This window comes from Falco cherrug, chromosome 8, assembly GCF_023634085.1.
Source record: "Falco cherrug isolate bFalChe1 chromosome 8, bFalChe1.pri, whole genome shotgun sequence".
In the NCBI taxonomy this organism is placed as follows: Eukaryota; Metazoa; Chordata; class Aves; order Falconiformes; family Falconidae; genus Falco; species Falco cherrug.
In genome coordinates this window covers 39,643,852-39,658,761 of record NC_073704.1, presented here as the reverse complement: position 1 = coordinate 39,658,761, position 14,910 = coordinate 39,643,852, and the positions used below count along the sequence as shown (strand labels likewise).

General features: G+C 40.7%; 1 protein-coding gene across 1 annotated transcript in view; it reads right to left on the bottom strand.

Moving 5' to 3' along the window:
- LOC114017806 (uncharacterized) overlaps positions 1 to 14,910 on the bottom strand; it is a 66,809-nt gene that overhangs the window by 16,246 nt on the left and 35,653 nt on the right. Inside the window, exon 8 of the mRNA XM_055718417.1 lies at positions 518 to 667. Coding sequence (XP_055574392.1) covers positions 588 to 667 — 80 coding nt within the window. The 3' untranslated portion in view covers positions 518 to 587. The remainder of the gene's footprint in view (positions 1 to 517; positions 668 to 14,910) is intronic.

The following is a 14,910-nucleotide window of genomic DNA, read 5'->3' as shown; positions in this document are numbered from 1 at the left end:
AGGGTGTTCAGGTGCTGGAAGCAGGGAGACATCACCTATGCTCTCCCAACAGTGGTCTGGCAGGCAGAGCTACCTTTTAGTAAGAGGGAGCACATGCAGCACCCTTTTCAAAGGCTCCACTCATGCTTGCCACCCAATGAGACTAATGGAAAACCTCTTTCTAATCCTACTGCAGCACTCCTCGACCTCAACGTTGGGGGCCACGCTTTGCAAACGCACTGTAGCTTACAAGTCAGATCACACCAAAGCAAGCCCTGCTTCCTGTACCTTTTCCCCAACTCCCCACAACATAAACTGGCCATGTGTTTGATCCAGAGGAAGTTCTGGAGCCACACAACACTTCTAACCTCTATGGTAAGGTACCCATATTGCAAAGAACTGCTGCCTCAAGAGACTGGTAAACCCCCGCGAGTTAAAGGCTAGATCGTTACATTTGCCTTCCAATATGACCGAAGACACAGGCATCAAAGAAATACCCTTTGGGGGGTCTCCCTCCCATCCTGCAGCATTCTCCTACCTCCAGACACAGGTCCTTGACGTACATTAGAAGACCAGAAGCAGATGCCTTCTCCAGCCCACGTGCTTATCTAATCCACTTGTCGATGTGTTTGTCGGTAAAGGTGCTGACATTTGCTTGAGACATCAAAACTGCAAGACTGAATCAGACCTGTGAAGTGTACAAATAACAGAGCGTTAAGTAATTTCTTTTACAAGAAATAACTGTAAGCCATTTTCCCAGTATTCCTTCACTACATCCAGATTTCTAAGTTGCAATGAGTCATTAAAAACATTCCCAGTTTTCTTCTTATTAGACACTCCAGACATGTTCCAACAAGCATCTGTGTAGCCCGACCGTGTAAGAAAGGCTGGAAGGGTGGTATGGTCAGGACTGAGATCTAATAGCACCCTTTAGCTAAACATTTCCCAGCAAGAGTCACATATCAAAGTTTTTCCACAGCTGAAAACATAAAGTCTTACTGAAAGTTACTTAGTAAGGGTTTAGTGTGGTGTGCCCATTGACTTCGTATTCCAGCCAGACTGAGAACTCTTACAGGCTGAGCCTTTACTATTGTATTTCCTTTTTCTTCCTAATTGCAATGAAGCCAAGAAAGCACAAGGTAGGAGAAAACAATGCAAGAAAAATGTAGGAGAACCATCCCCTTGTCTTATTTTCATAAAGAAAGATTTGGATTTAGCTTTTGGGAGGAGATTCAGCTCAGCTGACATTTTCACATAACCAGTACATCCTTCCCTATCTGCTGCACTGAGCCGAGTTCAAAATAGCTGAATAGAAATAACTAGCAGGCCAGTTGTGGATCTGACATTCAGAATTAAGCAGATGGTAAGCACAAAAATACAGTCTGGGTTAAATATTGACCACATTTGCCAGAAGCACAGACACAGAAACCCTAGCCACATCCAGATCATAGGCAGAGCACATACAGATCTACCAAAACAGTAAGAGCAGAATTCAGTATAAATTATTCTGTGTTAATAGTACATGGACATCTGACAGTATTTTTCTTTTATGCACTTTTTTTTTTTCTTCAAAAGGATGGAATTTCACTCTGTACTGGACACTTTGGCCAAGATCTTTTTCCCAAATGGATGCAATCCCCTTTCTGATCTGAGTGCCTAACACCAGTCTCCTACCATTTCATCCAGACACGCTGCCCCCGCCACGCTGACGGGTAGGAGGTGATATTTAAAGCAATGCCAACTGAACACAACAGGGGATAGGCATAGCAGAGGCAACAGAAGGAGGATTTTGCAAGAGCTCACTAGGTCATGTTAAACTCCTTCTCTGGCCACATCCAGTGTCCAGCCCGTATGTCTGAAGAACTTGCTGTAAGCCTTTGTTATTTATTTGGAAATTTACTGTGGCTGTGGTTTGACTCTGTGTTTTGGAGCTATTCTTTAAGTGATATAGTGCACTTCATCCTTCATAAACTATAACCAAAAGGTGTCAGTGCCTCAGACGACAGGAAGGCAGATGATCGATACCAGTGGATGACCTGGTCTCTATAAGAATGTTACTTCTATGTCAAAATTTCTACTGAAGAAGAGAAAGCAAGTGTGTAAGAGCTGTATTTATCAGGTTAAGAAACTCATACCTTTGGCCAAGCATCAATAAAAGCCTCATAGACAAACTTCTTTGTTTCTGGCAGGAATAAATATTTATTATTGCACTGGGAAAAAATATTCTCACAAAGCCTAAGTATTTTAATAAAAAATTTAATATGTTTATTTCTTACAGACAGGAGATAAAAAGCTGTCAGAAAAATAATGGTTTAAATTACAGTGAGATGTTTTCTTTACCTATTCTTTCTTTTTCTTCTTTCCCAAAATCTATGCTGCGTGCTCAGAATTTTTATTTTTAGTAAGAAATGTCAAGGAAACACTTTATGGTAAGTGGCTGCTCACTATTAATTCTTTTGTTATCAAACGTGGGAACATTAATTACCATTAAACGTTTTGGCTCTAATATAGATTTCCCACAAGAAATTCTTTACACACATATACAGACCCTATAATCTAATCAAGCAATTTTCTCCTACCTACTTGGAAGGGAGAGAAAGAGCAAGATTGTTATTGTTATTTCTAGGTTTTTTAATTCTGAGGAGGAGGAAGTACAGGAGAAACTGGTAATGGGACCTATATAAGAACAGAGAAAAACAATAACTATTCCTACAGCCAGTGTATGTGCTACTCAATTGGTAACCATACGTTCTAAAAGGTAAAGTACCTTAATAAAAGGTAAAGAAATTCAGTAAGAAAGACAGAAGTATGTAGCTCTAAGTCATCAAGCAAATGTATTGCTCTGCAAAAGCAGTGGTAATAATAATACTTTGCTTTCCCTCAAGACAAAAAAAGTAACGTCTGAAATAATTTAGCAGCGATTAGCACAGTGCTTTCTAGCGTATCTTGCATACAGCCCCAATTTCAATGAAAGTTCACATTTAGCGACATAAACATAACAGAAGTTTAACGAGATAAAGAGGAGTTGCAAATGCTGGCTGTTGTGGACAAGGTAGTCGTGGGAGCTTGTGCTGCAAACTGTTGGTTTACACAGGATAAAACGGGGCTGCTGAACTCTTTGTAAAGATGCCATCATCAGATTTACTGATTCTCACATTGGCAGGTACGTTCTCTAAACCACTGGAGATAATTTTGCAGAATCAGGTTGTTATTGCTCCTCAGTTGCCCCAATTTGAATAAACATGATGAATGAATATACTGTACTTCTCAGAACAAACAAGCTGCAAGCTCCATCTTAAGCACAGAAGCTACAGTGTGACTGATTAAGTATGTATGCTGCTTGCCAAATCTCTGCAGATCAACACAGAACTTAAATCTCACTTTCACTTTTAGACTTATAATTATTCTCAGAATGAAGTTTCCATAATGAACAGTTAAAACCATTTATTTCAAATATTGATTTACAACTGGAGGCCTTACATTAGCATGTGTCTTTGTCACTTTGGGCCCTTACGACTAATCAAGGTCTGTGCAGACAGAGGAGAAAAACTCCATGTCGATACCCTTCCCCGGAACACGGTCCACAGATTGCACTTTGAGGTCCAAAATCACTCATCCAAAATCCAGCAGCAAGACAAGGCAGCCAGATTCCAGCAAAATCCTTTCCTCTCACTTCACATTAGATTTAATTTTTTTAGTCCGTTCTTGCAAAACTTTAACAAACAGGTTTTAATCCCTGCACTCATGCCCTCCCACTCCAGACAGCTCCCACCATTCCTGCCTCTGAGCTTCAGCTCCTCTGCATCCTCTGAGCTCCTCCACAAGCTTGCTTTTCCTCCCTGGGACTCCGGTGTCCTTTCACTCTTCTTGCAAGTAATTCCAGAAACACAAGTCTTTAATATAAAAATTCAGTCTTCTCAGAAAAGACAGTCAAACATTACTTTTTTCTTTCTTCCCCCCTCCCCCCGCCCCGAAAAATCACTGAACTGACATAACTTCACAGCTTGGTCAATTCCTACATTATTTTCTATTTCCCTTCCTCAGCCTAACAGGTTTTTACAGATTGCAAAGCAACTCAGAAGTATTTTTACGTAACCTGCAGCACAGGCAGCTGCTGAGGTGCTGCAGAGGTTCTAGACCATCTATGTGCAATGGTGCATGGCTGGACTCTGTTCACACACTTCCCTTAATGAAATCCTTTAAGGGGCAGAAATAATGGGACATGAGGTCATTGCAGGTCATATCAATTCCTTGATGATGGAAATATTTTAAGAAGAATAGTTATTCCAGTATTTCAGTAGTTCCCATAGATGCACGGAAACTCTATGGAAAACATCAGCTCGGATGCAGCGTGCAGTCATTTTGATCTGCCAAAAGCATTGCTGAAAGATCCTGACTTCCCATCTGCTCGGTAGATAAACTGCATCAAGGTCCCTCCAGTAATGTGCTACAGTGTGGATCTAAAAGGGCAGGAGTACGAAAACATCCCTTTTCATTCTCCTCCATCCGCCAGCAGGACTGAGGGCTAACCTACTTTCTCCCAAGGAGTCCTTCTCTCTCAAAGGAGCACACCCATACCAGCAGCTCTCCAGCACAGTGACTCAGAACGCAGAGCGCTAACTCACATATATTATTTGATCACATTTTAGCACCAAACTGCTTTTTCTACCCATCAGCCCACAGTTTTTCCTCCTCCCAGGATGTCACGGAGTTATTGACATTGACAGAACCAGGTTAACAGTGACTAAAGGAACACTACAAATTCCTGCCCCTAGCACAAGTGATTGAATAATCCATTTTTTTCCTTTCTTCTCCTTTTTTCCTTTTTTTTTTTTTTTCCCTCCTGATGTAAAAGTTTGCAAGCTCGGGACAACAACAGGTTGCAATACAGGTTATTTAAAACCACACCGCAAATGTTCATAGCCTTTTTGCAACCTGACTGGGTCATCCAGACCCCTCTCCAAATTCCTTTGTAAAGAGTTAAATTCTGACAAGTTATTTTCTTCAGCTGCATGAAACCCCGAAAAGGTAACATGAAATTGCATAGCATACCCACGTACTAAATTTTGAAAAAAAATGCAGGGTTTTTTTCAATTTATGCCAGAACTAGTGAGAGCTACCCTTATCTCAATATTAGTCAATTATAACCTGAAAAAAAAACCACAAGCGACTGTCATAATTTCCAGTACTGCATTTTAGTGTTTTTGAGCTATTCAAATGTGATTCATTGGCTTATGGTTACCTTCTGGGAAAAAACAAATAAATAAATAAATCTGATAATTTTCAGCTTCTACTACAGAAGAGACAAAATGCCTATGACTTAGAGAACCTGTCACAAGTTATAAGCATAAATACCGCACTTTTATATCTTCGGGAATAACTTCAAATACACAGAACAGCCCCTGGTTTTATCTTATTTTTTCCATTAATAATTGACCTACATAAGCAACCAAATCCTTGGTACATTTTATTGGCATAATTTACATTTCTCTTACGTGTACTGTAGAGTTGTCACTGAGTCCCTAACCAATCATTACAGAAGACTGAGGAGTGGAGCAATGCTTTAGTTGCTGCAGTATTTAGGGGAAGAAGAAAAAAAAAAAAGATAGAAGAAAGAAAAAAAAAAAAAAAAACCTCAAGAAATGAACAACCTGGTGGAGATTTCAATCCATTAGCAGCATTGAGCTTGCCAGTTCTTTACTGCAGCATTTGACAAGGCTCTGAGCCAGAGATTAAGGCACGTCTCCTGAGGAAGGAAAAGAACAGGAGCTTCCACACTTCATTAAGGATATGTTTTATTTGCAAACTGCCAACCTACAGAGTGGCACTGACTTTTGGGTCATGGAAAAGGTTGCCGTTGTGCACTTGAACCGTGCCAAGCTGAGTTGGATAACACTCTTAAAAAAGAAAATCAAAGAAAAATGATAAGAAAAATAGGGAAATCCATGACTGCAAACCACCTAAAATAGGACTTGAAATGTAGCTTGTGCTCCAATCAGGTTTTTCCTCCTTAAAAATTGTACTAGAGCAGGACAAGTGCCCAAAACAACAAGGAGCAGTTAGCTACAAAATGCATATTCATGCTGGGTTTTTTTATAATTTAAACATACATTTTCAGATTTATTCCACATTGATTGCTTTAAAAATGTTAATATCCCTATAGAGTCAAGCCTTATCATTATTTGATCCTTTGCCAAAAACTGTGCTAGCATTCCACAACTGTATACATTTTACTAAGCTATTGTTGCTTTTTCATGGCTTGTTTTTCAAAATCCAAATAGAAATGCAAAACTTATATAGTTTAAAGTATAAATCATAAATCACTCATCATAAAGGGCCAGTTCTTGGAGTCTTTATTTGGTATTTGCACTGGCAATTTCCCAATCATTTTCAAATGGAGTTGTTGAGTAAAGACATGGATGCCAGTAAAGGTAAATTTTCTCCATTCCAGGAAAAAAAAAGCTTTAACAACAATTTTCTCTGTTAGGTCCCAGATCCTCTTTACATCAACAGGATAGTCTGCAACGAAAGGCGTTCAGAAGTTAAAGGTAAAAAAAACCAAAAGCGATGTTACTGGGAAACTTGCCTAAGAATAGGTAAATTATACTATCATAATACACATGACCTATTTTCTCAATTTCAAATATACATATATGCACTAATAGTGGTCATCGACAGAGCTTTGAGCTGCTCAGCCTGTGCAACCAGCTGGTAGAGTTGCAATCGCTACTACAGGTATTGCAGTGGGCTGAGGGCAGCAAGTGATGCCAGCAGAAGGTGCATTTCACTGAGATAAAAATCAGAGCTTATGGTTATATATCACCTTCAATACCTAGGGAAAAGCAATGCAATTACAATTCCTTCTTTAATCTGTAGCTGAACTAAAACCGCTTATGGACAGAAAATGTTCCTGCTGTGTCTTCTGCTTTTCTTCATTGCCTATGAAAATATGAACCTGATAAACTACAGATGCATAAAGTAGTAAGAATTTTTTTAAAGTACCGCAAGCTCAGCAACCTTAGTAGAATTTCTCTCTCTTTTTTTTTTTTTTTTTTTTTTTTTTTTGGTAATGCATGCAGATCTCATAGTATTCAAGTTTATTTCACATGTCCATGCATGGGTCTATCAACCATGGCTGAGTTCTACTTCTCCTGATAAATTTCCTGATCTTCCCCATTTCACAACCTTTAATGAGAATTTCAAGTAGGACAGGTACTTTCCACATAACCCAAAATGGCAAGATTTCATGACAACTGTAATTAGCAGCAAAAGTAGCAGCCTGCCTCAGACCTGGCAAAGGCTTTGGTAAGCATCTTTAATGAGATCAATGGAAGATTTGCTTTGCTCTGTTCCCAGAACTGCTTTGCCTTTCCTCTCTGTTACAGTCATGCAGAGAAGGGAAAAGTCAACAGCTGTAAAGATATTGGTCTTTTTTGTCTTATCCATTCAGGATCAACAATTTTCTGACCTTTGAAGGAACAGCCAAGCTATTTGTAAAGCTGAGGTGAAGGCTAGATTAGGATTCAAACTTCATGAATAAAATCATCAGCCAAAATAGAGCATTCATCCAGAGAAGTATGGCATCTTCTTTTGGTCTTATGAGTTGAGAGAAACGAGTGATTGGGAAAAATAAATTTAAAAAAAAGTGCAAGAGAGAACTTTTGAACTGTTGGCCAACTCTGCTTTGCTCCTATAAATCTTCTTCACTTGCCATGCTCCTTTTGCAAAGAAAAAACCCCAAAAAACTAACAATAAAAACCCCAAACCTATAAACATTAGTTAGCTTTGTGGTAAGGTGTTTGTCTGCCAACCTGAGGTTAGAAGCAGAGCTGGGATCCCAAGAGCTAGGCTTTGTATTATAGTATTGTATTTTTGATACGGTAGTTAAGAGTCAATTACTGTTTCCATTATAAACCCTGTTTTCCAAGGGTTTATACCTCAACCATTTTCATTTCCATCATGCTGAACTTGGCATACAAGCAGTATGGATACACATTTTTTTAAATAGACTAAATGAGGTTGACCCATTTTTAGATACAGAGTAGACAGAAACTGGCAGTTGGTTTTGACTTTTGATTCTTTGAATTTCACAAACTATAGTTTCACTTTTAAAAGTAGATTACTTCAGAGAATTAGTCTCTGTGGTTGGGTCTGATACCTCATCTCTTCTAAGGAAAATTTATTTGCTTTTTTTACAAAAAATATGGAAGCCTGTTGAGAAAATTCTCCCTTTAAGAGCTGATTTTCTATGTGTAATTTCAGATGCTAAGGCCCCCAAGCCATATGTCCCAACAGTGACTGGTGCATATCAAGTCACTTACAGCTCAAAAGTGGATTTTATCCAAGTAACGTACCTCATTTTGTAAAACTGGGGGTGATGCATCAATCCAGAGGTCAACATCTTCAGTAATGATCTTTCCAGTGACTGCAGGAAGCTTTGGGCCTGACAGATTCAGTGGAACTGGCTCACGGCTTTCCCCACCAATGACTCAAGGTTGACAGTGCAACACGGGGCTGTCTCGCCGGCCAGGTGAAACCCAGGACAGAGCGTACCCTTGGTAAAGACCAAAATCCAGATGGCCACTGGCTGCCGGAGCCCTCTGTCTGGGGCTGCGTGTCACTCGTAATTGCACACAGCAGATGCCAATTGCTTAAAAGCTACTTCATCTTAGAAAACTCACTTTGCCAAGGCCACAACAAATACTTTTCTTTGACTTCAATTTCCATGCATTCCTTCCACCTGAATTTCCTGCATTTTTTTTGATTAATTGAAGATAGCTGGAATCACAGAGCAATGACACAAAAGTTTCACAATTTGCCTTTACCACTGTTAGACTGACTCATACTGGGTTCATCCCTGTAAATGTTTCTAGAAAAAAAGGTTTGTTTCCTCTGAAGTACAAAAAACTCCAAGCTAATTTTTACTAGAAAAGTTTCTGATATTCTTCCCCCAACAGAACTGCTCTGCAGTCTAAAAACAGAGCAGCTCCCTATTTTTAAGATGACAAATAACACCCTGAACTTCTAAAACACCATACCATTAGCATCTCAATTTTTTTTATTTTTTTTTTTTTTACAAATCCTTTTTAGAGTACACCAGTAAGACATGCAAGTTTGATTGTACTAATTTTACTCTTTGGGAAAAACAGTCACAGCTTTACTGTGACTCACCCAAAATCGCACAGAGGATCAGGGTCAGAGATAGGAGGAGAGCAAACATCCCAATTCCCACTGCCATGTTTCAGGCTTTCAGCGGGTTGCTTTCCCAGCGCAGAGACTGAGCAGAAAGCTATTAGGTTCTAATCCAAACTTTGCTGACGGTGATTGATTTCAATAAGCTTCAGCTCAAAACCTTATTTCTCATTTATTCTGGAGAGACATGCATCTAGTCTGTTGTATGTAACATCATCCAACGTTGCCACCTCTCCGCACACCCCGCATCGCCGCAAGGCGAGATACCAAACTGGTAGGTGTAGCACTAAGCTTCGTTGCTGCCACTGTTTGCGTCGTGTTGTTAGGTTGATGTAATTTTCTTCATGCATAATAGATAAGGCATATTACAGGGGTGAAACGTGCACTCTTGGGTTACTGTCTTCCCTTGCACTGTCTACATACAATCACCATGGGCTGTATGTTCTGAAAGAGCACGCTCAAGATCATGTTTTTGTGAACACTGACAACAACTTTCTTGAAAGCTATCAGAGCCATCCTCATTATCCTTTATGGGCTGTGTAGAAAATGTCTCCACTATTAGACATTTAACTGGAGTGCGGCAGAATGGTTTTGCTGGCCCCCTCCAGTTCTTCGGGTAAAAGCTCTGTTCATAAACAGTTTCTGCTTTTTTTAATGACCCTCAAGCGGTCCCTTCTGGTACACTTCAGTTCCCTTTCTAGTGTCCCATTGATTTTACAGACTTTAGGAACTTGCTCTTAACCTTCTGCTTTTTTCCTGGATCACTGCTGAATGATTAGGCACTATACAGCCTTTTGTTACCCCGTACACTGAGAGTGATATCTGGAGAATTAAAACACCAGTTACAATAATATTTGCTAGGGAAAGAGACCGCTCTTCTCTCAGGGCTATTCACCCTATTTATGTGCATGATTTTTCTAGGAGAACAAGAATTACTTCAGACTCATAGGAAAAAATACAGGACTATCTGCTTGAGTACGAGACTGAAATTCACTCAAAAGCCTACGCTTGTACTGTGGATTTTAGCAGCAGAAGCCGAGGCATTTAGTGTTGGGAAGGGTGGGCCAGAGCCTGGAATATGGTGGGCAGCATGTAAGAATAAAAAGTAGACATTAAAAAAAAGAAAAAAGAAAAAAAAAGGATTTTAAAGGATTTTCCAACTAAAGTGTTTCCAGTTATCTGATTTGATTCACATGGAGCCACATCAGTGCCAAAAATGCATATTTGTTGGGGCTGGGTTTTTTTGAAGTTAGAGGAGTTTGAGTAATACCTTTTAAGACATGCCAGGTAAATCCAACAGAAGGATGCTTGGTGCAAGGACATCCTCCTAACCACGATATAGCAGTGGCACAGCCTGTGAGTGAATGTGCCATTCCCCACGATGACCCTGACCATTCTCAGATGCTCTCCTTCCACCGAGATCTTGCTGCAGGAAGGACTGATCTTCCCTCGGTGATTATAGGACTTTTTCCTCTGCTACATCCTTCCCGAGCATCATATCAAACTTTTTAAAGGTAGATTAGTTCCTTGAAAAAGACAAAGGACAGAGCTCCTGTAATACCCTACAAACCTGAACCCTTTCCCCCAGTTTTTCCAGGGGGACCAAGTTCAGGCAACTCCATTTGCATCAACAGGTTTGAACGGCATGTGGAGACGGTTGCAGCCCAATTACCGCCCGCTCTCAGCTTCTGCTGCCTAGCTGAAAGATGCTGGGGGGGGGGGGGGGGGGGCCGGGAAGTGAAAAGCAACCTTTTAAAACCAGGAAAATAATTCGCATCGTTGTTGTTGTTGTTGTGATGCCAGCTGAAAAGGAATCATTATAAAGAGGTTTCTACTTTCAGGGGGAAGACAGAGGACTCACCCGAATGATCCTAGTTAAGGGCCTTAACAGAGAGACGGCTTAACGTCTCTTTGAAACTGGTGAGTCTCCCTGCTTGGCTGAGTTTGAATCGTGTGCTACTGCAGTAACATTTCACAAATAGGGATACCCCCTCCTTTTAAAAACTATTCGCTCCTGAAATAGCAACACAATTTAGCAATATTTTGTATCAAGACAATTACATTGTAGTATTATTGTAGTCTTAGTACCTCATTAAAACAAAAAAATGTTAAATCCTTGTTTTGTTGAACACAAGAGATGAATAGTAAATATTGATTTAGAATGAATGCAAACATTTCCCTAGGAGTGGATAATTACAGCCTTTCTATGCAAAACACTTATATTTGAAGAAGCACTTCACTTACTTTGCCATGTGGTATACATTCTTTAGTACATTTTAAATTATACGTTGTCCTGGACAGTGTCTGCTCTATAATTTCTTGTGTCTCTACACCAGAGTCAGTATGTAATTTTAAACTGCAAACTTTCTGCCAACTAGAAAGGGAGAACAGGCTTAACTCTTTCCCTTAGCTGGGCTCAGAAATCAATTCAGACTGCACACATAGTCATAAGACCAGTGAGCTCAGTGCTCAAGCAGCAAAGAACAAGTTTGGTCTAGCTGGAATTTAACAAAGATGCTGCTCCCAGCAGTCCTCGTTTTCACATGGCATTTTCTGATTATGTATGAGGCTTGATGTGCTCTAATTTCTAGCCAGATCACAAGGAGTCCAAATGTTTGAACAAAAACTTTACTTCCAGAGAATTCACACATGAACTGAACATTTGAAAAAGAGCGCCTAGGTTGAGAGCATTCGAACGCATATTTGAAGCAAATGATTTATTCTACTCATTTTGGCATTCAGATGTGTAGTTCATTTGCAGACTGACATGGGATGTACCCGGCTCTTTCCAAGGAGGGTCAGGCATTTGTGTGGTGCCTCACGAAAGGAGGGGACAGAATTTATGCTCCAAACCCTATAGCCCTTGTCAGGCATTTTAAACTGTGTTGGTTTATTAGGTTGCAAGACTGGGACATAAATTCATACACAACTTAATCAGGCTACATGAATGTGAAGACAATATGCCCCTGTAGTAACTTGAGAGATTAATCCAAATGACTTGTGAATTTTGTTATCTTATACAACCACAAACATCCTTACTGCACGTATTTTATCGGTTGAGTTTTCCAAACCTGGGACCTTGCACCTAAACGACTTTACTTTCATAAATATTCACATCCTCATCCCTCCATTCCCAAAACAGAGAAAAGCCCAAATGGATATTTAAACTCATCCCAGATTAAGCAGCATTTAAAGATGCGTTTACAGCCTCTTGACATATCATGCAACGAGAAGCTCATATGTTTGGCTGGATACAGAAACTTTAGGTCCCACAGAAGATTACTGACTATGGTTAATTCGTTGCAGTAACGAGCACTACAATGGTACTCAAAGGAAGAGCAAACAGGAGCTGAATGTGATTCCAGACATTGACCACAAATTGCATCGAATAACCCAGCACCAGCACACTGAATAAAAGCGTGGCGCTGGTAGGAAGCTGTTACACGTGCCATATATTCTGATTATCTTCAATGGTTTTTGTAAAACATAAAAAGCAGCCTGTAGCTACAGGTCTTACACCCTGCCACACACACTGGCACACTCGTGTTTGCTCACAGAGCAGATCCCACTATTATTCCTGCTGGATTTTTAGCCTGGAAATCCATTGAGTATCTACGACTGTACATTAGACTTAAGCATAGGTTTAAGGAAAAGTTTCTGTATTAGTGGAGAGGGGGAAAGAAACTAGATAAATTTAAATGAAAATAGAATTCACTATTTCAAAATCATTTCCCAGCCAGGGAAAAAATGAAATATGAGAAAGAAGAAGAAAATAAAAGTGTAACAAAATATTGCAAGTGTTAATCAAAGCAGCAAAAGCTGGCTGGGAGAAGAAATGCAGCGCTGATGCCCCATATTTTCTCCAAGATATTTCTCATGAGCCCCACACTTCACCCACCACCAGACCCTTTCCATGCAAAAGGTTTATTCGGCAGCTGGTTGTCTAGAGATACATTTCCCTAACATGTGTTTCCTAAGAACCAGCTTTGTACTTCCAGAGAAGCTTAGCAGAGCATTAAGGCAAGAGACTCCAGTCCTGTGGGCAAAGTTATGTGTCTACAAGGAAAATATTCAGCTTCCCCACTTGGCACCTACCCCTGCGCTATTTAGAAGTAGCCACATCTCTACCACAGCACCCAGGATAGTCCTGCTCAGAGCGACGGAAGAAACCTTCCACTGGAATTTACTTGCTTTAGAATTAGCTCTTCCCCTTGCCCCCTATCCTGAGGATTTGCATAACCATAGGGGAAAAGATGACACGAGATAAAAATAAATTTGGCTGCTACAGATCCAAAATCAAGGGGAAAGTGTCAGAGCACTGTTTTGCTTTGGGTTTTAGTGGAGACAAAATAACTGAAACTACTAGGACAGATAACGTATGACTAAGAAAATTCCCTGAGCAATCAGAGGATGTGTTTTCAGCTTTTTTACATTTTAGTTTTATTTTCTCACAGCAATGAACTAGGATGAGATTGGAGTCCCATGACCAAGCTGGCGCAATCCACGCACCCTACCTGGATAATCACAGATTGTAAATCATCATTTCATAAGAATTTAACTTTTCCGCTTCCAACATAATCAAACGTAGTGGTGAGGGGGCCACTAATCATGACAAAAAATATACTTCAGATTCTTTCTTGAAGTGCCAACTCCAATAAGTTCTCTGAGTAAAATTAAATGTGTGCTCTCATTCCAAACCACAGTTTTCCCCTGGGATGGACAAATCTCAAGTGGGGGCTGAAAGGCCAGTTGTACCACAGCCCAGGGTTACACCCATTTTTGCAGTTTTTTTAACTACTGCATGTAGTATAAATTGTATTCCAGCCCACTCAGTGACTGCGCTTTCCAGCATCGGTAATAAAAAAATATGTCTTCATAGTTTCCACATTCCAGCACTAACGAGTGGGCCAGTCCATATCTTCCCTCAGTTTCTCACAGTTTTGTGTTTGTTTGCTTTAAAGGCTTCTCTGCGAAGCTAAGGGCAGAAGAGAAAGAAAGATCTGGTGTGTGGTGTAAGCGACGGTTGGCGCCAAGTCTGAGAACAGTAACAAAGAGTCATTTTAGAGTAGAAATTAAAGTGGAAAAGACTTATTAGTCCGCACACTTCATCTCCCTGCCAACGTGAGGTTGCACCACAGAGTGATGCTTTTTCGCAGGCTCAGCGCTGAGCCCCGCTCCTGCCACCAGCATGCTCCCGCCCTGAAACAGTGCCATTTGGGCCCAAAAGGCAGCCCTCGACATCCCAACACTGCAAATCCTCGAGGAGAGCACTTCACCTTCTGAAGCCTGCCAGAAACTGAGCATCTCCATTCCACATGCCGCCAGGAGGACCTGCCCCAACCCATCCTCCGGCAAAGGAGCCGACCACGGTGCCACTGTGCCAGTAACTGCCCCACCACCACAGCAGCCAAAGCAAACAACATGCCATGCAAATTTATAACCAAAAGCAGAGCAGAGGCCAAGCAAAATGCCCTCCTGGTGGGAGTAAGTATGGAGACAAGACTTTTTTTTTCCTTTCTTTTATTTTTTTTTACCACCCCCCCACCCCCCTTCTCCTTGAAATGGAGGAGAAATGTTTCTTGGCTCCTCACCATGAAATACAGCATGGGCAAGGGAGCAGAGGCAAATCTAGGCACTGGCTTCGGCAGATATCGATCTCTCTGCACGCTGAAGTGGCTAGTGACCTTTGACAACCTCACCCTCAGCCAGAAAGCAGATTCAGGGAAGACTGTCTGAGAT